The sequence below is a fragment of the Dicentrarchus labrax genome, unplaced genomic scaffold, assembly GCF_905237075.1.
Source record: "Dicentrarchus labrax unplaced genomic scaffold, dlabrax2021, whole genome shotgun sequence".
NCBI lineage: Eukaryota > Metazoa > Chordata > Actinopteri > Moronidae > Dicentrarchus > Dicentrarchus labrax.
This window is the reverse complement of record NW_026136701.1, coordinates 25600410-25622892: the sequence shown is the minus strand read 5'-3', so window position 1 is coordinate 25622892 and position 22483 is coordinate 25600410. Positions and strand designations below refer to the sequence as shown.

The 22483-nt window shown below is 41.2% G+C and overlaps 1 protein-coding gene across 2 annotated transcripts in view; it reads left to right on the top strand.

The window, feature by feature from the left end:
• Window positions 1-22483, top strand: part of myo10 (myosin X) — a 126491-nt gene that overhangs the window by 54188 nt on the left and 49820 nt on the right. For both annotated transcript variants that reach the window (XM_051403180.1, XM_051403171.1), the window contains exon 4: window positions 14320-14507. In XM_051403180.1, the coding sequence (XP_051259140.1) occupies window positions 14320-14507 (188 nt within the window). The remainder of the gene's footprint in view (window positions 1-14319; window positions 14508-22483) is intronic.

Sequence of the window (22483 nt, the reverse complement as noted above, 5' to 3'; positions counted from 1 at the left end):
CTTTGGCACTTTGAAATCGCTTTTAAGCTTCTCTAATGGTCCTTTTTTCCCCAGTTCTAAAACCGATTGTTTCTCTGTCATAAAATAAAAGTCAGTTTCATTCCGTTGCATCAGATCTCTATTTTGAGATCTTGTGGTTACACCGAGAACTATGCCAGTCGTCATTTTAGATGCTGCTATTCTTTGCTATACGAGGTATTACATTACTGTCAGCCTGAGCTAAAAGAAGGGTTCAGAATAAAAAACGTTGCTGCCTGCTCTTAAGTGTTAGTTTAGCATTTTTTTATTCCAAAACAAGCAAAAAAGGGCTCCTATTCCAAAGACGCTAGCGGTAGTTATTTAATCTTGCATCTAATAGTTTTTTCCTGGATCACTTTGTGCAGGTGTCACCTTTTTCTCCAAAGCTAATTCCTTATTTCTTAAAGAATTGCCTTAAATTGTAACCTTAAATTGTTTTAATGCAGGTGGTTGAATTCAAGTGTTTCCAGGTGTGTATAGGTAGACATAACTGTTAAACATCACTGTACTATGACTGCAAATATAACAACTAAAGCATATTGTCTCCACGTACAATAAATCAGAGAAAGCAAATTAAAAATGTGCTTATTTGCGTAAACCTTCACTGTTCCACCATGTTTTTGGGAGGTTTAACGTGTGCAGCTTGTTTTTGATGTTTCCACGACCGCAGTCGACCAGGCGATGAAAGGCACAGGTGATAAAACCCAAACAAGTAGAGGGAGATTTTCAGCCTTTTCCGATCCGTGTGAAACCTGGATGGTGCTGAACGGAGCTCCTTGTTTTGCAGCCAAGAGCAACAGGTTGCCAAGCGAGAGGGAGGACGATTAGAGTTTGGGTTTGTTTGGTTTGACGCTCATTTTAGAGGCTGGTATTCCAGCGGTGGCCTCGATGGGAGTCTGGCTGGAGATAATGGGTCCTGGCTCGGCTCTGACAGCGCCCGAGTCGTCCAAGCTGTGAGACAGAACAGTTAAGAGCTGGTTGGCCTCGGAGCAAAACCGCAGTGAATCTGAAGAAACCCTGAAGCTGTTTCTCTCTGAGATATATGTGATCATTATGATATTTGTTCCCTCTACTGTTGCTGTGACCTCTGACTCTTTAGAACTAGCTTTTGTAACTCAGGTCATGTTTTTGAAGATTTTTCTCCTTATTATCTCAAGTTAAAGGGGAACTCTCAGTGGTGGTTGGGGCTGAAAACTACAAGAAAAATATCCAGCTTGTTAAACATTCCCAGGGCGTCAAATACTGACGTCCCTCTGCATCTCCATACAGATGCACAAGTTACTCTTTAGCATCTGTTTGACAGTGGGCTGTCATCTAACTCCAATGTAACCCCCCCGTGTCAGACGATGTAGTGTAAAGAGTGAGAAAGGCTATGTAAGGAGGGGGTTTGGATGGAAGGATGGGTCAAACAAACACAGGACTTTAACCCAGGAGACTGGAGTTCACGTCCAGTGTGAAACCATAAGTCATTTAAAGAGTTTATGTTTCATAATGTGACATACCTGACTTACATTATGTGACTTGTTGCCACAGTAATGGCAACACTGACTGTTGGTTGTAACGGGACAAGCAGCAGTGTCCCACGTTAAAGTCCGACATTTTGATGTTCCATCCATCCAAACTCCTCCAGTCTACGGCTCTATAACATCACCTGGCGTCCTCCACACAAGAGTCAAAATTTGCAAAAGTGATTTGATTTAGTTTGTTCTGTACATTTGACATCTATTGGATGGCTGTCTGTCCTTGGAGAGGAAACCTTCCTCTATGACTCTTCCTGAGGTTTCTTCCAGTATTTCCATGTTAAAGGTTTTTTGGGGGTATTTCCTTACCTGAATCTATGGACATATGTAAGGACAGAGGGTTAGTCAATTTAATTGACTCGTAAGGCCACTGGAAGGCTTCGGCCCTTGATTTAGTTTTTTTTTTTACTTTTGCTAATTAGCTCAAAGGGCCGATGCAAGAAGGCTCAAAAAGTGAGGTGCTCAGTGATGCTAAAGATTACCTGAAAGTGCATTCCCCTTGGTAATTTCTTGCAAAGCTTTAGCTGGTCAGGAGTAATGACCACTGCAGATCGGTGGGGTGTTTGTTGGGGGGTATCACAACTATAATAAGAAGGTTAGTAGCCGTAGTGTTCGGAGCATTAGCAGCAGTAATAGTGGTACCAGGAGTGGTAGCATTGGTGATTTTAGCAGTAGATGCTACTTTCATCTTGATCATCCTACTGTTCATACACTCTTATACTATGAGAGGTTGTGCTAACAGAGTTATTTGTTCCACACTGTCCTGCTTTACTTAGCAAGCTAATTAGCAAACAAAGCAGCTCTGTTCCCACTGACCCAGTCACTGTACAGCAACCTATGGAAGTCCACTGTATAGCGTTGAAAACAAAGGACTATGTAGGACAAATAACTCTCAACCATTACTGTCTCGTTTTGTGCTTACGGACTAATGAATAAACCTGACCCAGCACTTTCTCCAGCAAAACAAGCCGGCGACAAAGGCAGCCTTGTGCTTTCTGCGCGCATTAGCCGCAGTAACCTTTGACAAATGCCATCTCGTTACTTTAATCACATCTGAATGCTCCCGTATGGTCGGAATTATCCAATCAATTCATCATGGCCGCCCAATCTCCACTCTGACGGGGCTTTTTTTTTTTGGTCTTCCTGGGCCAGAAGCTGCAAAGAGAGAAAATTAGAGGAGAGGTTTTGGTGAAGTGGGCCGTGGTAAACCAATGGGGAGGGCTATAAGCACACTGAGAGAGCCAGCAACGGTCTCTGATACATCAAATGTTAAACAGGTTAGAATTATAAGTACAAAAATAAATGGATAAATATGAATAGGTTTCATTTTGAAGTTGTTTCAGCTTTTGAGAACCCGGTGCTTTGCTCCTATTTAACTGGTAGTCAAAGCAGGCTAATGACCTTGTGAAGTTATTTTTCCACAGGAAGATAAATCAACTTAGATATTCCAATTGGTTTTTCTCTTAAGAATAATGGAAAAACTACTGAAAATAGAATCCAATGAGTTTTAATTGTTTTGCTCACCACTTGTGATTGCTTAATGCTCACTGCACTGCATGTTCTAGCTGAAAGAAATAAACTTTGACATTATGAGAATGTGTCAACCAAATTGACATGTCCATATTTTAGACTCAGTTTAGAAAGTTTGCGTATATAGTGAAGACTTAATTATTCAACAATTAAGATAACACTTTTCATATTTCCAATTCCACCTTTAGATATTTCCATTCAATGTCCTACTAATTATGCCACAATATTGTAATGTTTTTGAGTCAAAATATCTTCATTTGGGGGCTTTTCCAAGCAAGTTTAATGACTGCAGTTAAATCAGCATATATTTCTGCACCCCTTAAAGCCTCCATGCCACCCCATTAATATTTCTCTAAATCTGCCTCTGCTGGATTATGAGTTCAATTCAGTCAAGGTTTTTCATGGGGAGACAATTTGTGTTACAGACACCATATAAATCAATAATTTAATGCCACATCCATTAGCTGCTCATAGACCCTCACATGTTCCCAGTGTCTGGATTTTGTCACGTAGCTGCTCACTGTACATTCTTCTCTGTTCTTGATGAAAAATGGCCGCTCATGGCTTACATTACTACCAGATATCGGTCCAGACCTCTGAACACGAGTGCTGAGATCTTCCAGAAAACTGTTATTTTCAGTGCCAAAGTGTCAAAGTCAAAGTGACAGTTGTGGATTCATTATTATTGCAGGTTATTGATACTCAGGCCTGTGTGCTTATCTTGTTATTATCAGAAGGCATGAGTGCGGGGGTTTTTATATTGGCCCCCTTTTCAACAGTCACAGGAACTGTGTGAAACACAGGTGAAGTTCCTGACCTCCTACCACGCTTCTTCGGTTCCTGGAAAAGTCCCTGTGGTGAAGAAAGGGCAGAGAAAGGTGAGGTGACAGGCTAATGCATGAAGTCAGAAGCATCAGAGCGAGGGGCCCGGTGTCATAACCTGTCAGGGGCCCCTGAAATTCCTAAAAAGCACCCCTGCTGACTTCTTAGAGAATTAAATTAAGAGAATTAATGAGTTTGTTCAACTTTTAACAAACGTCCACCAAAGGAAAATTCAAACAACATCATAGAGTCATATCAATGTGGTGTTCGTTTGTTTACTCACATCCTGCTGTAAGATTGAGTCTGGTTACAGAACTATTTCATATGTTATATGAATTATATATACAGTTGTGACCTGGGTACATTACAGAAGTATGGAGTTTAAATGTCAGACAGGACATTTCACCTGAGTGGAATAACAGGTCTAACAAACTTGTTTTTTAACTGAACATCCTTGAGAGTTTGACTTTCCTGTCCAGTAGTAATTAATAACACAGCTTGGCATGTATTATTTTAAAAGTCCCACATTTTACACTTTTATGGATATTTACTTCTGTATACTGTGTGTGTGTGTGTATATATATATTTTGAATATCTCAAAATAGTTCTTCTCCTCCCTCATGTTGCTCTCTGGAGCTCTAGCAAGAACAGGGCAGTCTGTTTTCTGAGTGACGCACAGCCAGACCGACCCCAGGTAACGGATTGTAGTCGACCTGGACGGTGGGTCCGGGTCGGCACTGGGGGAATTGGGGAGGGCGGTGACTGTGTAGCTGGGACATCAAAACCTTACAGAAGTCTGTAATCAGAACAGAACAGAAGTTTATCATAAAAAAAACTTTTTAACTAACTACAAAAGACACCATATCTTTGGTGTTGTGAAATGCTACCGCATTTGTCGATCACTGTGTATATTACTGAAAGGGGTACACTGCTGATGACACGCCATTAAAGCGTTTGTGGTTCAAATCCCGATTTTACGTCCGAGACCGTTTTTTGAATCGTTTCAAAATCGGAATGAATGGATTTAATGGATTTTATTGACCAGCTCTAGAGACTTTGACTGAAAACAACCTAATTACCGGGAAATGTTGGTGTTTTTAATGCCGCAAACTGGCTCCCAGGAACATTCCTGCAGACAGATGGTAGCCTTATTTGATGGGCTGCAAAATATTGCACTGGAGTTTATGATCACTGAAGGGTCAAATGCCAGCTCAGCTATAAAAGTGTGGCAACGACAAAATAAATAGAAAAGCACAAATTTACCACATGACAGAGCTGGCTGCTTCCTGGTCTATTTACTGGAGAAATGTTTTTGTTTTAGCTAAAGCGCTACTTTTCTTTAGTTTTAGCATTACATAGTTGAACCGGGAATTTAGCCCCGAGGCTACCAGACTGTGTGTGTGTGTGTGTGTGTGTGTGTGTGTGTGTGTGTGTAGTCTTTAGCTGCTGTGATTGTAACCAGCTGTGCTGTCGACTGGTGGCCTCACTCATCTCCTCTGCAGATTCCAGTGGAAACACACACACACACACACACACACACACACACACACACACACACACACACACACACACACACACTGACTCTCTCTCTCCATTTTTTTACTGTCTCTCTCTCAGGAATCTCATTCTTGTTCTGTACCCCAATAATGTCCTTCCTTCACACACATCCTCATTTTTCAATCACACACTGTCCTTTCTTCATCTGCCCCCCCATCCATACCGATCTTTCTCCCAACTCCCACTCATCATGCACACACACACACACACACACACACACACACACACACACAGTGTCAACACCTCCACTGCTCTCTCCCATCCCAGCAGGGGGTCAGTCACATCAAGAGCTTTTCATTCTTTTCATTGTATCTCATACTTTACATACTGTATATGTTGGATGACACCAACTAATGGCAGGAAATTCCTTTCGTGGGTAATGTATCTGAATTCACTGCGCTGAGGCTGCGGTCAGAAAAAAACGCAGCGTCCTTACTGATTTGAATGGAGGCCGTAGGCCACACAGTGGATGTGCAAACGCAGGGTTGAGCATAAAAAAGGCAGCATCATCTGGCATAGCGCTGATGCTGCGCTGATCAGATTGTGCAAGTACACATTCCTAATGGGTTACTTTGTAACGTGGACGCCATATTTCTGCAGTTTACCTCCTGATTAATACAACGATAAAATAGTTGCTGCTGTGATAACTTTCCAGAGTTGTGAAATCCTGTCTGTGAGGCATTTATGACCCATGACCACGACCAACACAGCCTCTTGCAGGGATGTTTGTGGTCTGAACGCCCGCTGAGATTGGGTCCATATCAATGACTGTGGTCATTACAATAATGCAAGAGATTATATTTTTGGGAAGTCTTTGTGACTTGCTTGCTGTCATTACAAAATATGTGCTGCTGGAAGTTTGATGTTGTAGTAACTTGTGCGTTGTACAGAGGGTACTCGTGCTTGTGGCTACTTTTCATAGTGAAGTGGATACAAAAGCTTTGTTGGTGTTTCTTTTTGCTTACAACCATACTTCTTACTGAATGGGCCTACCATAAAGAAACACAAAATGGCCGTAAAAATACTTAAAACGACCACAAAGAGACAAATAAATACCACAATGTTAGAAAGAATGACCACAAACATACCACAAAGAGACACAAAATGGTAACAAAGAGACAGATAATGGTCATTAAAGCCATGTTTGGAGCTTTTATATTATTAATCTCTCCAGTTCTCCAGTGACGATGCATTATGAGAGCAGAGTAAATGGCGTTCATTAAACAGAGGTCACGTGTTACAGCTCCTTGAAGACATGAGTTAGTGCTGATTCTTTATGTCAAAACACTGAACTGTGACGTCCACATCTGAACCTCACACTTCAAACGGCTACAACAGCGACCCTTCATCACCGCTCCTGTGCGGTGTGTTAGCGTCGCCACGGGCTGATCTGGCATGACCACGGATAATGGAGCAGCACATGTGAGAGCCAGCCGGCGGCAAACATTCGTGATCTATGTGTTTTCAATCTGATGTTTTTCAGTGACCAGTCTGACGCTTTGTGATGTATTTCAAGTGTTTGGACTTTGACACGGTTTGAGCTGAGGGAGAATGTGTAACCTCAATAACTTTAACACACACACACACACACACACACACACACACACACACACACACACACCGATGGAGATGTTTCTTTCATGGCTCAGTAGTATTGTATAGTATTGTGGATTAATGTATTTCAGTGATGTTTAGAACTGTTTTCTCAACACCTTTTGCAGCTCATTATTGATGGATGTACTAACAGATCTTCACTTTGTATCTGTATTTCACGGACAGTGTACACTAGCAGAAGGAAAACCATAACTTTCCTTCTCCCGTTTCCCAGACTTTGGATGAGAAGTGATGTAAAATGAGCAAGAAAAACTAGTTCTGCTGATGACAGTCAGTAAAATGCTCCACTAAATATTAGATTTATCGGATTTGTTCATGGACATTTATACACATTGACAAGTGGATTTCATGTAAGTTAAAGGGATACCAGTGTAGACAGGTAAATTCTTTAAAAGTTTTTGGGAGATAAAAAAAGTTAATAACTGTAAGCATTTATATACAATAACAAGTGAAGTTGTACTGACTCTTCAGCCTAAATGAAGACTCTGGAGAAGGTCCATCTCTGGTTGTGATGCGGCACAACTCGGTGTGCTTAAACTGATATTAAAAATGCATTTGACATTTAAGTTAGTTAGTCAGCACTGACATTGGACACTGCAGTTAATGTGCTGAGCAGAGATAATGGGAGGTTTTGTGCTGCTCTCGTGCTTCGAGCAGGACCAACGACTTGATAGCGCTCATGAGGATCTACTGCGTCCTCGGATCTTTGCCAACTCGGTCAGTTTGAGCACAGAGCAGAATCAATCTCGTGACTCGCTCAGCTTATTTTAACAAGTCTCTGTGTCTGCTGCCGGCCCGCTGACAGACTGCAACAACCAGCTGCTGCTCCACATTCACAAACTCTCCCGTCATAACTGAGTACCAGAAGGTTGACTGCTCGAAGTCGGGTTACAGTTGGTGAAACTTAATGTTAATGTGCAAACTGTGGATTTATAGGCACATAACAGTGTTAAATGGTTTGATTCATGTCCCAATATTTAAAAAACTACAGATTTCATGTCTCTTTTCTAACACAGTTGGTATCACAGACACATCTACAGACCACACACACACACACACATTCCTGTAGACACACTGAAACACAAACCCACTTTAGTCCTCATTGAAAACAGAGCGTGTGCCTATGTGGAAGATGCATTTACATTTTAGGGGTTTCAGCCGAAGCCGTCGTCCAGCTCCGAGGTCCTGATTACTGTCAGATGTGGAGAAAGCGGCGTCCAGCCAACGGAGCTTCACGCTTCGCCAACAACTCCCCTCTCCTTTAGGTTGTCTATACAAATACAGTGTGCTTATGTCACTTCCTGTGAGGCCGGATTTAAACGACAGGAGCATACTCAATGGCACATAGTTTGAAATAAAATGTGAGCTGCAGTGACTAATTATTAGTGGAATGAGAGAAAGAAATCACGGCATGTGTGGCTTGCACCATTTTTTGGTTTGCTAATTATGGTAAGTTTTTGGCATGTGGCAGTTCTCCACCCATCTGCTATTTGTTAAATTATCTTGCTAACAGAGAAACAGATTTGTCTGGAATCTGGTGGACATCTCTCTTGGCTCGGATGGTTTCATTTTGGTTGCATCTTTGGATGAGTTTCAGGTCATCAGTTGCAAGTGCAATCGGAGTAAAACCTCCTTTGTTCCCTGTGCAGGGAGACTGTTGGATTATTGTGTTCTGTAAACAGTATGTACAGAACATTTGTATATTTTATAAATTCCCTAAATTTAACTATGGGTTAATTTAATGCAACTAAATCAATATACTTGTGTTGCGTAAATCCACTTTTTTAAATTTAAGGCCACACTTTTCTACATTTTTCTATTTTGAATTAACTTTATTTTCTCATTAGATTTATGTATATAATTTAATTTCAAGGAATGAATAGGAGAAAACAATCATTTTCAATTTACTAAAAGGGTTATGGCAATAGATTGCTCTACTTTTGACTTAAATGAACTTGTGTTTAGTGATGAACTGTCAAAACTGATAAACAGCCTCATCCTGTATTCGAAAACAACCAAAGAGCTAAGAGAGAACAATGAGAAGAAAACACTGAATCTGTCAAAAAAAAAGCCTATTAAATAAAAAATATTAATACAGACAGAGAATTGTATAAAAAGATCCTTAAAATGTCATGAAAAGTGAACATAGGGGAGCATTTAGCAGCTAAAGAGCCAGATATTTCCCTCAGGAGTCGGTAGAGACCAAAAACAGAGCTAAAAGCGAGAGAATATTCTCACTCTGCATCATTTTGTCTCATCAGTCGGGAAACAAAAACAGAATTTTAATATATTTCTTGTTTTTCCTTACACTAGAATTCAAACTTTCCACTGTTTATTTTGTGTTGAGAAGGTTTTTGAGTCCACAGGAAAGCTGTCACAACTGCCATTGCATCATTTCAACAATAAACGGGCACCGCTGAGAGAATCTCTTCAGCAGCCGGACTTTTGCAGATGTGGGGTTTCCGTTCCCTCAGCAGCGATATTAAACATAAACGGTGGATCAGGATCGCTTTAATCGCCAAGTATAACAAATGTGCAGGAATTTGTCTTGGTGACACGGTAAAAGTGACTGCTTCATATCCCCTCCTCTCTCTCTCTCTCTCTTACATTTCCTGCCGTCAGTCAGGCAGGTTGGCGAGCGCTTTGCCTCTGATCCTCCAGGAGTTTTATTTTTTCTCCATCTGGTCTTCATTTCCCTCTCAGTGCATTTATCTGGCTCCGTCTCAGAGAGATCTAGTTGTTTTGGAGCGCTCCGGCTGCCTGCGTGCCTCCCTCTGTTCTACGGTTACACCATCAGCAGTGACTGACGCCTTTGTGTAAACATGAAGTCGCTGCTCAACCACTGCTATCAGTCATAAAGCCAAAGACTCACCTGAGGTCAGTTTGACCAGTGACACAGATCTGCCATTTGTCAGTGGGGTTTTCTGCTCATTATAATGTCAAAAAGTAAAATGATACACATAATCTTTTGAGCATCACCTTTTATACACTTTATACACGTTTTTGCATAACAGTTGAGGAACCTCCGTCAGATTTCTCCTTTCCTGTACCTAGATAGGCTATGTGCTAAGGTAATCTACGTTGAAGATGGTTAAAAGATGAAAACAACACCTATCCACACATCTTAAGGTAGTCAAGTTAGCAAAACATTAGCAAACTAGCCAGATAATCCACAGCAATCGTTCACTAGCTGATTTACATCAGTCGTTAACGGATTTTCCTACATGTAAGTTATCTATTCAAGATACAAAAAAAGGGAACTGTAATCCATTACAGTTACAGAAAAGAAATTCTTAATCAGAAAAAAATAAAAAGGGGGATTATTAGCAAGATTACAATTTGAATGGCATCTTTAAAAAAAAAAAAAGAAAATACATAGAAGACACACTTTTGATGCTAAAAGTCCTGGTTTCCATTTTCTTTTCTAAGGTTACATTGTTCTGTTATGCAATAGTCATCTTATTGGTTGGTTATTTCTTTCTTTATTCTATTATTATATTGTTATATAATCCAAAAAATGCAGTTGTCTTTTTTAACATAGATTAGCCTAGCACTTAGCATATCTAAGTACAGGAGAGGAGGATCCAGAAGTGACTGAGCATACATTCATCCACGGAGAAAAACCACTTACAGCTGTCACAAGGTGTAAAAGTTTGAGTCGCAGCAGGTTTCTTTAAGACTTTCCTTCAGATACTTTAAACAAGAACTCAAGTAAAAATCCCAAACATTACATGGCACTACATAATCACCTGTAGAGACTTTTACACCACGAGCTGAGTGACGCTCTCTGAGCCAGAGATCAGCCCGGCTGTAAACTGTTTACGTTGCCGGGGCGGAGACATTTCTGCTCGTATGCCTACAAAACCGACTCCTCCATCTGAGCAGAGCGGCTGCTACTCTGTGTTTACACTCTGAGAGATAACACGCACACACACACAGGCTGATTTATGATCCACTGTACATTACTATAACACCGCCCTCCCCCTCGTACGCTCTCATCTGGCGCAGTGCAGGTTGATTTGCACATGCAGGAGAGTGCAGAGCCAGTATTTGTCATGTAAATACGGTCACCTCAACTGCCATTCAAATGTATTTGCATCCAGGCTGAATGTAGGTCAGTCAGTCAGTAGGCCGTTTATGGCGAGGGGAGATTAGCGTAAGGGGTTTAATGAGCAACAGAGGGTAGGTGATGGAGATGTTTGTACAGGGAGGGGACCATGCAGACCTCCTCGACAGAAAAAGTGACCTCATCTTCCCTTTTAAAGTCACTGTGAAGCAGCTTTTAATTTGATGTATTTTTTGTTTTATACAGGATGTTGAGCCAAGATGTAACATGAGGGGGGAAATGTGTAGACTGAGGCGATTTGATCTGATGGAGTTGGTTTCATGGTGATTTGATGGTTTTATTAGCTTTTTTTTCTTAACATTATTGGTAACATGTGGTAGGACACATATTCTAATATGTAATGCATATTCAAAATAGAAGTCACTAGATGCACTATATACTGTTTGAAGACCATTTGTTAAAAACTACAGTACTATTTCAGTAGGAGCTGAGAAGCACGGACAGGAAGTCAGAGAGTATTTTTTGGGGGTCTTTTAGAGAATTTTTTGATGAGAAAATATAGAATAACACCAACATTATCCTTAAAAAGAGATTCACACAGTACATGTACAGTAATCTGATAAAACATGGCAACAAAACCTGGGTTAGTTGCATGGCATCAAGATAAAAGTGTGATCTTACGGCTTAAAAAGGCGGCTCCAGGTTTGTGTACATCTATCTGCAAATAAAATGGCATTCCCCTACATCAGTGACTGTGTCTGAACACTGGCCTAATGCTACTACAGCTATGTGTGACTGCTGGAAACACTACATCTGCTAACACAAATATTTGCCATGCATGTAATGACTAGAGTACATCTACCAGAGGTTTGATCTTTTCTTGTATTTATAATGGTAATAGCTAGAGTGAGCGTCTCTGGAAAAACATACAATCAGTAAGAGAACAGAGGTCAGGTTCTCTTTCAGCTCCACAACAAACCAACCTGCTCAGCTGAAACCTCGCCTCACCAGGGTGGTTTTTATTGCTGATATTCTTTCCATGCCCTATACATCTGCATGGCTATTAAACTAATTATCGTTATTATGGCTGTAATTTAAGTTCTCCACTTCAGAGCGCTGAACATGGTTTCACCTCAGGCATGGCAGACCCTGTTACACAGAACCATTTAGGTTTTTTCCTCCTATTTATCCAAACTAAACAGTATTTGGAAACCTTTTGTGATTGACATCTATGATAGGGTAAAAAAGTCTTCTGTTTTTAATTTATCTGCTTGTTTTAGCAAGAGTTTAACACTTTGAACCTCCACTCTAGTATAATAAACTTGAATAGCGCTTTTACTAGCTGCATAACAGGTAATAAAACAATAATAAATAGCTACAGATGTAAAGAAAATATCTGGCTTTGGTAAAACAAGCAAAATAAACAGGTATTAAAGCTGCAAGCAGCGATGGTCAGGTATGGTCATGGTAAATGAGATTGATGTTGCCAGACAAGCCTTACTTCTTGTTTCCAGTAGGTGGCGCTTCCTGTTGAATGTTGTTTAAATAAGTTTGGTGGAAATTAGACAAAGTACCCTGAAGTTATCCCAACTTCCTGTTTCATGGCGATACGTTCGAATTTGACGCCAAGCCACGGATACGCCATTCGACACCGAGTCATGAATACAACAACTTTTAATTGTAATAGTGTCGGTCCAAGAGGCTGTTTTTTGTGTGGTCATGATACACGTGCGTACTGAGGAGTTTAGAGGCTACTGTCGAGCTATTTTTTCACACCCAAGTGCAGGACCTCTATAATCTGTACATTTCCGCCACCATTGAATTTGCCACGTGCTGCGTTTCATGAGTTTTCAAGCATGTTGCGGCCTCCCAATATTGTAAAAAATGAGATCCTGTTGGATTAAAATTATAATAATTCCTTGCATCTTAATAAGGCTTCTCTGCAGTCGCTGCTCGACCCTAAAAATGTCATGAAAATATGAATCCACCTCTGTTAGAGTAAAACAAGACAGAAATTCAGATTTTATACTGTGACTGACTGACAGAGCTGTTTACTTTCAGATGTCGTCTTGTGTTTTTATGGTCAGTCGGGCCCGGTGGAGATGACCAGGATAAGAGAGAGTCGAGTCATGTGGCTGCAGGAGGGGAGACGGAGATGCTCTGCAGACCAAAATGTCTTGCCCCTTTCTCTCTCTCGGTCTCCTAAATGCATTTCGTCTCCTCCTCCTCCTCCGGGCCACTCACAACCTAATGTTTGGTTATGGGAACACTGTGCTCTGCTGTAATGAGATTTTCCCTTTTGGTCCAAGGTGCACGCACAAAAATGTTCTCCTCTTCAGAGCACTGTGTTAGTGGCAGGATATGTCATCCTTGGCTGTATTTAACGTAGTAAAGATGAGCATGAAGACTCAGTTTTGACAGAATCTCTGTTTTTATGCTCAAGTGGATGCTAAAAAAAACAGCCTAATGCTCCTCTAACCTTTTGCAACCGCTCAAACTTTTACCACTGATGGTGACGAGGAGTGTTTCTGACAGAGAGTCTAGATGATGCTGCTGTAACCTTTACGACTGTCCAGAACGTAGAAACATACCCGGTTGTTTTCTCACAGATGCATGCTGATGTGTTGCCTTTTTCCAAGCTTGCCTATTTATCCATTAGTCACCACCGCAGCACTGCAGCCACTGCCAAGACTTCTTCTGGCTTCACAAGCTTCTATTTCAGCAGCTTGGTTTGTTTTTGCTTTGAAATCTGAAGCCGGTTTGGAAAATCTGCAGTTCAGGGGGGAGGAAGGTGGGGAAAAGAAAAGGTCAGATGCGTTAGGAGTTGTGCTGCTGAGCTTTCCCAACAGGCCCAGTAGAAGTGGTGAAGGAGATTTTGTGTATTACTGAGGTCACGTGTGGAGATGCTTGCTATGTTTGCTCTCTTCTACCTTCCTTGGAGCTTAATATGGGTTTTATGACTCTGCTGTTGTTCGAGAAATTGGATTATGTGTCGCCTTTGGCCCGTCTGTCCTTCCAACTGAGCCATGGCAGGCAGCAGGGATGTTTGGTAAAGACCATCGATCATTAAATGACAAGTAATTACGTACAGGTTCAGCGTCGGTTCCTTCTCAGGGTTTCAAGTCTTGAGATTATCTCTGTGATATTTTTCTTGTGTTTCTAACAATTTTCCTTCTATGTCCCGACCCTCAGACGTACATCGGTTCCATCCTGGCGGCGGTGAACCCTTACCAGACGCTGCCCGGCCTGTACGACCATCCGGCCGTGGAGATGTACAGCCGACACCACCTTGGCGAAATCTCCCCGCACATCTTTGCGGTCGCCAACGAGTGCTACCGCTCGCTGTGGAAGAGGCTGCAGAACCAGTGTGTCCTGATCAGGTAGGTGATATTGAATGGGCCATCCTGTTTTGTGGTTGTCTTTGAATCTCCAGGCTCAAGTTTAATCAAACTCGTGCAAACTTTAAAACTGCATTAACACATTTTTGGCCATTAGGAGGCAGAAAATCTCAAAGACTAAAGTTAAATTTTGCCAGAAGTTTCTTCGTCTCCTGATAGTTTCCCAGCTTTTGCTGACTTACCAACAGCAAATGCTCAGTCAGGATATCAGCACCTTTCTTGTCAGAGGTTATATTGAGAGCTTTAATTGGCCGTTTGAATAAACTGCTGCGGTCTTAAACTCGTTTAATCACTCTCCCCTCAGTGTGCCAAACACTTTGATCAAGTCTCCTGGGCAGTTTGGCTGAAGCTCTGAGGATCTGAGCGCTACATGCCACGACACACAAACACACACACACACACACACACACACACACACACACACACACACACACACAATACTGTTTCTATCTCCATCCTCTGTTCGCCGCTTTCCTTCCTCACATCCTTCCTCTTTGATTTTAGCTGGACAACTTTCACATCCTCCGTCGCTCCATTGTTCTATCAGACAGACAGAGACGTTCTCTTCCCGCCGACTTCAAAACAAAGATATTTTTACACTTAAGATATGATAATATTTGGCCCCCGATTTAGCAAAGAGCGGATGCGGGGGACATCACAGTGTTTGACTCTGTGGGAACTGTTGTGTTTGCGGTCATCGAAGTATCCTGAATAGCGGGGGAATGGACTTTATTCATTCCTGGGGCGACATGGGGTAGAGAGAATTATGTAAGAACTAACTAAATAAAAGAACTCGCTTTCAATTTAAAATTGGCAAATCTCACTGATTAGGCTCAGAAGACATATTCTTTAATGCAAATCAGTAATGTGTTGCTAATACCTCATCAGTATCACTGCTGATTGTTCAAAGATCAGTGCAATATTATTTCCAGCATTAGGACATACAGTATTATTGCATTGCTGCCCCAGATCAAATTGTTCTTTCCAAATTTGTCGGACTCATCAGGCTGAACCACAAAGTGCCCCAACTGCAGATACCAAAGATTAGCCACGTCTACCCAAATCATTTCACTTTCTACAAGAAGCGTATCAAAAAGTACTTCTGGAAAATGCTGAAATCTAAACACCTTTGGCCAGAGAAAACTGAACTCACCAGTGGTCTTTTCTTGTATCTTTGGTAGACATTCAAGCTGGAATAAGATGTTAACACCCAGCTTGAGAGGTGAGGGCAGGGAGGGTGGGTTTGTGAGTCGCAGCACGCTGCTTCAGGCGCAAGTGTTGCAGTTTTCTGACAATTAGCTGGCATTGGTTTATAGCCCTGTTTGGCCCCGTTTCATTGGCACTGCTGGTAATGAGACACAGATGTCCCCTTTTAAATGTAAGCCGGTTTGAGTTTGTAAAGAAAACAGAAAGTGAACGGTGGCTTGGTTTAATTGTTAATGTTAATAACATGAGACATGAGAATTCTTAGTGCATGTCCATAATTATTAAGTATTATAAGTATCGACTGATAAACTTCAGTCCACCAGACATTCGCTTAGGAAGATGGTAGACGACCCAGAACATCCCTGTATCAGTCACAGATAACTGTCAGCTTTCTGCAGTAACTTGTTAAAGGTTAAATATTCTGTATATGAGATTTAAAACAATAATATAGCAGCAAACAAGGAGTCATGGTGTTCTGAGCGGCGAATCACATCACACTCCCTTTTCATGCCGTGTGCATGTTTAAGATGCTGTTCTTATCATCTACGTCAGTGAATTAAGGATTTATCTCCATCACAGTGGAAATGACTGTTCTGTAAAAATACAAATGATTTAAATAACAGTAACCACTTTAATACATTTAAAGACATTATTTGATGTCTGCCATTAACATGGTTTCTTATGTCCTTTTGCCTAATCACTTTAAAGGCAATTTTGATGTCTAAGATTTGACCTGAATACACCAGCTGAATAGAATAACTCCGATGTATTGCTATGTGCTGCTCTGTGTGTGCAGACATACTGCACACAGTTGTCTCCTGCTCTCAGTTGCCTTCGCCCTTCTGTTCAGGGCACAGAAACTCTTTTGTCTTGGCAGGATGTTGGTCAGTGGGAAGAATATGCACCTCGGCGCACACAGCAAGGCGTAAACACAAACATGTCATATTGTCATTGGAAGAGGCCCCGAGCCGCACAATGCTGCCATTCTGTCCACAGAGACGTATCACTGCCATAGATCTGCTTTGTGTTTGTTCTTATCCCAGTGATTCCTGGTACTTTTCCTGCTGCAGCAAGCACATTCCCCCTCGAGGGTTCAGCAGTCTCGTCTCCTTGCTTTTCAGAAAGGGGATTTTGCATTTCCTCCTGTGTATTTCTTAAACCGTGCCACAGATGTCTTCCACCAGTTCCGAGCACCTGGAGTTTATGAAAACACTTAATTTACCGCAGAATCTGTGACTTCAAAAGAAAGCTCTGTAGTTTTTCCATGGAGGCAGCAGCACATGAAGCCATGCAGGCCAGAGAGGACAAACCACAGACCACAGTCGTGACCTTTAACTGTTGTCTCAGCTAAAACACAACCTGGTGGTTTACTGTCTGTTAGAACAGAGTAAATGACACACTGAGCCTCCCAAGACACACACTGCAAGGCTTGATTATCCTCTTCTAAATCAGAGTATTTGCATCATTTCGAGGTTGAACATTGGATCTTTTGACTGTATTGTGAAAGTGAAACCAGGCGGTCGGGGCTATGGGTCGTGGTCTTATTGTTCAGCTGCTTATAAAGCTGCACAAAGGGAAACAAAGGTTTTTATTTTGATAAAGTAGAGCCAGTGCTTAAAAATTCAAAAACAAGATGACAAAAAAGAAGATTAATCCAAAAGGGTTTGAAAAAGACACAATTTCAAAGCTTTTTAGTATTTTTGCACATTAGCCAGCACAAGGTGTTGCAGGATTAAGGATTTTCTTATTTGTAGAAAAATACATTATGGATGCATATGCAAGGAGCTAAAAGCCTAAAAGATGAATGTATAACCTCTGCATGGTGAAATAAACTGTACCTTCATTCAAGATTAACTATATATTTCACCCAGCCATGTGTCAGCAAGAGGTGGAGCAGACCCCCACAAAATTGTTGTTTTTAATGAGTAATGAACTTAAGTATCACTGTTCGGCTTTACTTTGACTTCTTTGACTTCTGTTGACTCCAAACCAGTGAGAGTGCCACTTTTGAACCTTGGTTTTATTTGTTGTTAGCGTTGTACTACCTCTGAGTTGTTTAATTAGCTGTTAATTGTTGCCCTCAAGCAAGGCTTTAAACTGGCAGCTGCCCCAGCGGAGCTGCAGCTGAGTGAATGTGAAGCAGGGTGAGGCGGCTCTGCAGACATTTCCTGATAGATAAAAGCTTATTTAAAAAAATTATTTGATTATTTGATACTTGGGCCAGAGGGGGGTCCAGCCTCAGACTCAATTTATCTGCAGAGGGAAAATAAAGTAGTTGTCGAAGTTTCCTGATAGCTTAATGCTTTTTGTGTTGTGATCTGTGAGTTTCATTGATTATCTCAAACGTGGTGTTAAAGCGAAATGAAGTGCTGGAGCTCCCTCTGGTCTGCTGCTGTGGGTGATGGATGTGGGAGGCTGTGAATAATTGCAGGGTGGAGCAGTGACACTCCATATTTTTACTGCCAAGTGTTTCTCCTGAGGGCCCGACTGTGTGTGGGCTGAGTGGACGTCAGGATGGAGACTGAACCCTGAACCCTGAACCCTAGAGGCCTTGTTTGGAACCCTGACCAAACAAAAGTCAATTATTAAATAATACAGCAAATTACCACTTTATGGATCATTTTTACCCCAATTATCCTCAATCTACAGATTTTTTTTTTTGTGTTGATTCTGAAAAAGAAGCAGCTCCCTTAAAACCATTTTCTACCTGGATTGTATGCCCCTGTGCAGCCAAAGTTGTTTTGTTGTTTGCTGCAAGACAAACCTCATAACCACAGTTACAGTACACAAAATCCTCTTGCAACAATAGCAGCCTAGAAATTGGAAAGTGAGGAGAAACTTGGGCAGGGTTCCCACTATTTTTAACATATCATTTTCCAGTTTTTCTTGACTCCACAGGACAGCACTTGCATACAAACAGTCATAAAAGCTGTGGTTTCAGGCAAATTACTACATTAATTTGACCACAGCCCATCAGTAACAGTTCAAATCAAGTAGAATTTATTTTATTTTACAGAAAATGTATCTTCTAGAAAGTTAAAGTGTTCATTGCACATACAATTAACACCACTGTGCCGGTATTTATCAACCACAGCAACAAGAAAGTTGATGCTCTATGCATGTAGACAGGACAACACAGATTATTTCCAGGATAGCTCCCTCTCTTCATTCACTCTTTAGGTCACTCAACCATCACTACTATCTCTTTCTTTCTTTCTGAATTGTGTGCTTACAAACAGCAACCGACTAATCCTGCTCATTTAATCCATTGAATCATTTTATTCAAATTGAGGATTTTGTTTTTCTTTTAGGGTGATGACATAATGAAAATATGACATATCAGAAATTCGAAGCGTCGTTTGAAGACTTCAATAGAAGCTTCAAATGTAAAATAAAACACGTACAGTTGCTCAAAGTTACAGCCCTAAAATGCTCTCAACTCAAAGATTCACTTGCCAGAGCTAAGCTTTCAGCCACATCTGACTGCAACTAACAATCATTTTTATTATCAATTTATCCTTCGATTAGTTCTTAATTAATCATTTTGTACGTAAAATGTCTGAAAATGGTTTAAAAAATGCCTGTTATAATCTCCTACGGCCCACTTAAATTGTTTATTTTAACAGTCTAAATCCCAAAGATATTCAGTTTACTGTCATAAATGACTAATACATCTGCACATTTGAGAAGCTGGAAACAGGTAATTTTTTACTTATTGGCTGAATAATAAAAAAACGAATAATCAGTTAGTAAAATAGATATTATATTATATATCATTTTCTATCAATCCACTAATAGATAAATTGGCTGATGGCTGTAGCTTTCACCAGGTAACCTGAGCATGGAATCTCCAAAACAGCTAGTTTAGTGGATTATTTCTTCACATGTTGTGTATATTTATATTAATAGGAAGCCTGCAGAAGGTAAAATGTCAAATGTGTCCTGCTCTACTGTAACTGGACTCCCCCAAAAAGAAGTTATCGTTTCTGTAAATGAGGTGAGCAGGCAACAAGTATTAACATGTATTTTCACTCATTTCAATGTCTGTGGTAGAAGTGAAACACAATATGTTGAAGCGAGAGTAAAGCTGACATGTGCAAACTAACTCTTGTGCTAGAAAGTCGACAAACTAGAGATTTTTTACAGCCAGGTTTTAACCTCGTAAAGTTTGTGTGTTTGATACCTAAAGTTAGATTTCGGGTGGAGGATCACTTAAACACTGAGTCAAAGTCCTGCCCAGCTGCCACAGTACGTGGTCTGGTTCACAATGATTTCTGACACACACACACACACACACACACACACATTTCTGCCTTTGGTCCCCCGAAAACACCAAAGCCACCTAACAGCGGACCCTCGTAAAACATGTAACATGGCAGCGCCCCCACCCACACGGAGAAAAGATCACTTCATGGTATGTGTGTAAGTGTGTGTGTGTGTGTGTGTGTGTGTGTGTGTGTGTGTGTGTGAGGAAGAAGAGCTATAAATTTCAAGCTGGCACATTCAGGCGAGGCCGGAAGCTTTCTCGTCAGATTTAAGGATCATGGGTAATCAGATCCAGGCAGAGGGAGGCGAATGAAACAGGAGCTGGTGTAAAAGAAGAAGAGGAGGATGAGGAGGAGGAGGAGGATGAAGAAACCAGCTCTAACCCAAGGCATCTGCTCATTAATGCTCGTGAATGCCACTTCGCGTTTTCACCGAGGCGGATACCTGCCTGCGTCAAGCCACATGATTTTAATGGAACCCCCCCCGTGTTTTTGCTGCCGATTTCAGCAGGAACTCATTCTGAACCGCCAACGAAGAAACTCTTGGAAGACCTCCAGACCTTCATAGCGCAAAGCACCACCATGGCAGATTTTCTTCTTGAGAATAGAGCAATAAACAGGAGATTCTAATTTGCATGTTTTTATGACCTAATACCTTGTGTTTGGTCTGGGCTACTGGTTTGGGCTTCTTACGTCCAATGAAAGGAAATCTTAATCCTAACTTTGTATCAGCACATGGCATTTGTTCATTTCCTGTTTCACCATAACAGTACCCCCACAAACCAGCTCCATAGACAAATGGTTTTCCTAGTTTGGTGTGGAAGAACTTGAATGGTCTGCTCCTCAATCCAGAACGACCTTATTATCACCCAGGGTCAGTTTTGGACCTCACTGATGTTCTGGTGTCTAAATGGGAGCAAATCTTTTCAGCCAGGGTCAACATCTGATGGAAAGCCTAAAACCAGAGGAGTGGCGACTCTTAGAGCAGCCCATTATTTAAGCATGAGATGTTGGGGTCAGAGAAAGATAGCTGATTGTTGAGTTTCATACTCTGCTTGTAAAATGCAGACATTTTGAGCTTATGGTAAATAGGAACACAACTCTATAGGGACATTGGTGCTCCCAAGTCGTCAAATATCGAAAACTGACGCTTTGGGTTGCCATAGTGTCAGTTTTTGATGACCTGGGAATGAGACTCAACAAAACTATCTTTATCCAGAATGATTGACCTCAACTTTAATTAGGGTTTCACATATGGGTATATTGTTGAGATTATGTCCATTGTATGTCCACGACATTGTTCATGTACTCATAATGCGTGCCAGATAAAATGTCTTGCATCGTGTAAACTCTCTGATTGATCAACATCATCTGATAGCTCTGCTTTCAAATATAGTTTGCATCTTTCTTGCCTTTTTCATGGTTTATTCCTGATGTCGGAATTATACTTTCAATGTCCACAAGGGTCCGCTAGAGTCCACGTGAATCAGAGGGCCTCTGATGACGAAATTATGCCTCTGTTCTGACACACTTTTTTAATTCTCTGTGCCACAGTTTGGAGGTTTCATACCCAGCCCTACTTTCTAATTAAAAGGTGTCATACTGACTTGTTTTTAGATGTTGTTACTTGTGTCAAACTGCATTATAAAACACCAGGATTATCTCAAACCTTTTCATTTACAAAAATTAAGACTTTAGGGTTGATGTTGTTTTGACTGGCTGCCGTTGTGTCCAAAACAGCCCAGATTTGATTAGATTAAAGAGCTCTGAGGGTGTTACCCTAGCGCAGCCAACAGCCCTCGACCCAGCAGTTTGTCCCTGACCTCCTGACCCCAGAGGTGGGTGTGAGGTCAAACTCAAGACTCTCCAGCCTTGTTAATTACTCAGGCATCTGGGGTCACAAAAGCCCTCCAGCAAAGCCCTGCAAAAACATACCTGAGAGTTTTTTTCTTAGGATTTAGCAGGATTTATCTGCATCATCTGAACTGCGAGTCTGATTAATAATTCGACTCAACTGTGACCAAAGGAAGGAATGTCGGAAACGTACCCATGTTGGTTTAAGGTGTAACATGAGACAAGCAGTTATTTAAGCATGAAGTTTTCTTGGTTAGTGACCAAAATCGGTGTTTGTTTTTGTGTTTTATGGGCTCGCAGAAATTAGAGCTGATCTGTTCTGCATTACAAGCGTTATGAATCACGAGTAGGCCTAAGTGAGGACGAGTCTTTGTGCCTTAAGGCCAAACAGTTTGGTGTTTTCTTTTTCATGAGGTGCAGGTCACATTGGATTCTTGTGGTTTGTTGGACTGAACAAACACGTCAGAGTTTTTGTTTTTAGGTAACAGTATGAAAGTCTTTCTTTAACAAGACTAAATGCCTGAAGCCACAGTAACAACTCCACGAGGCTCGACAGACAACAGAAAACAAAAATATTATCAAGTGCAGCACATGGCGTGACACTGGTAGCGCATAACAGATGCATCATAAAGT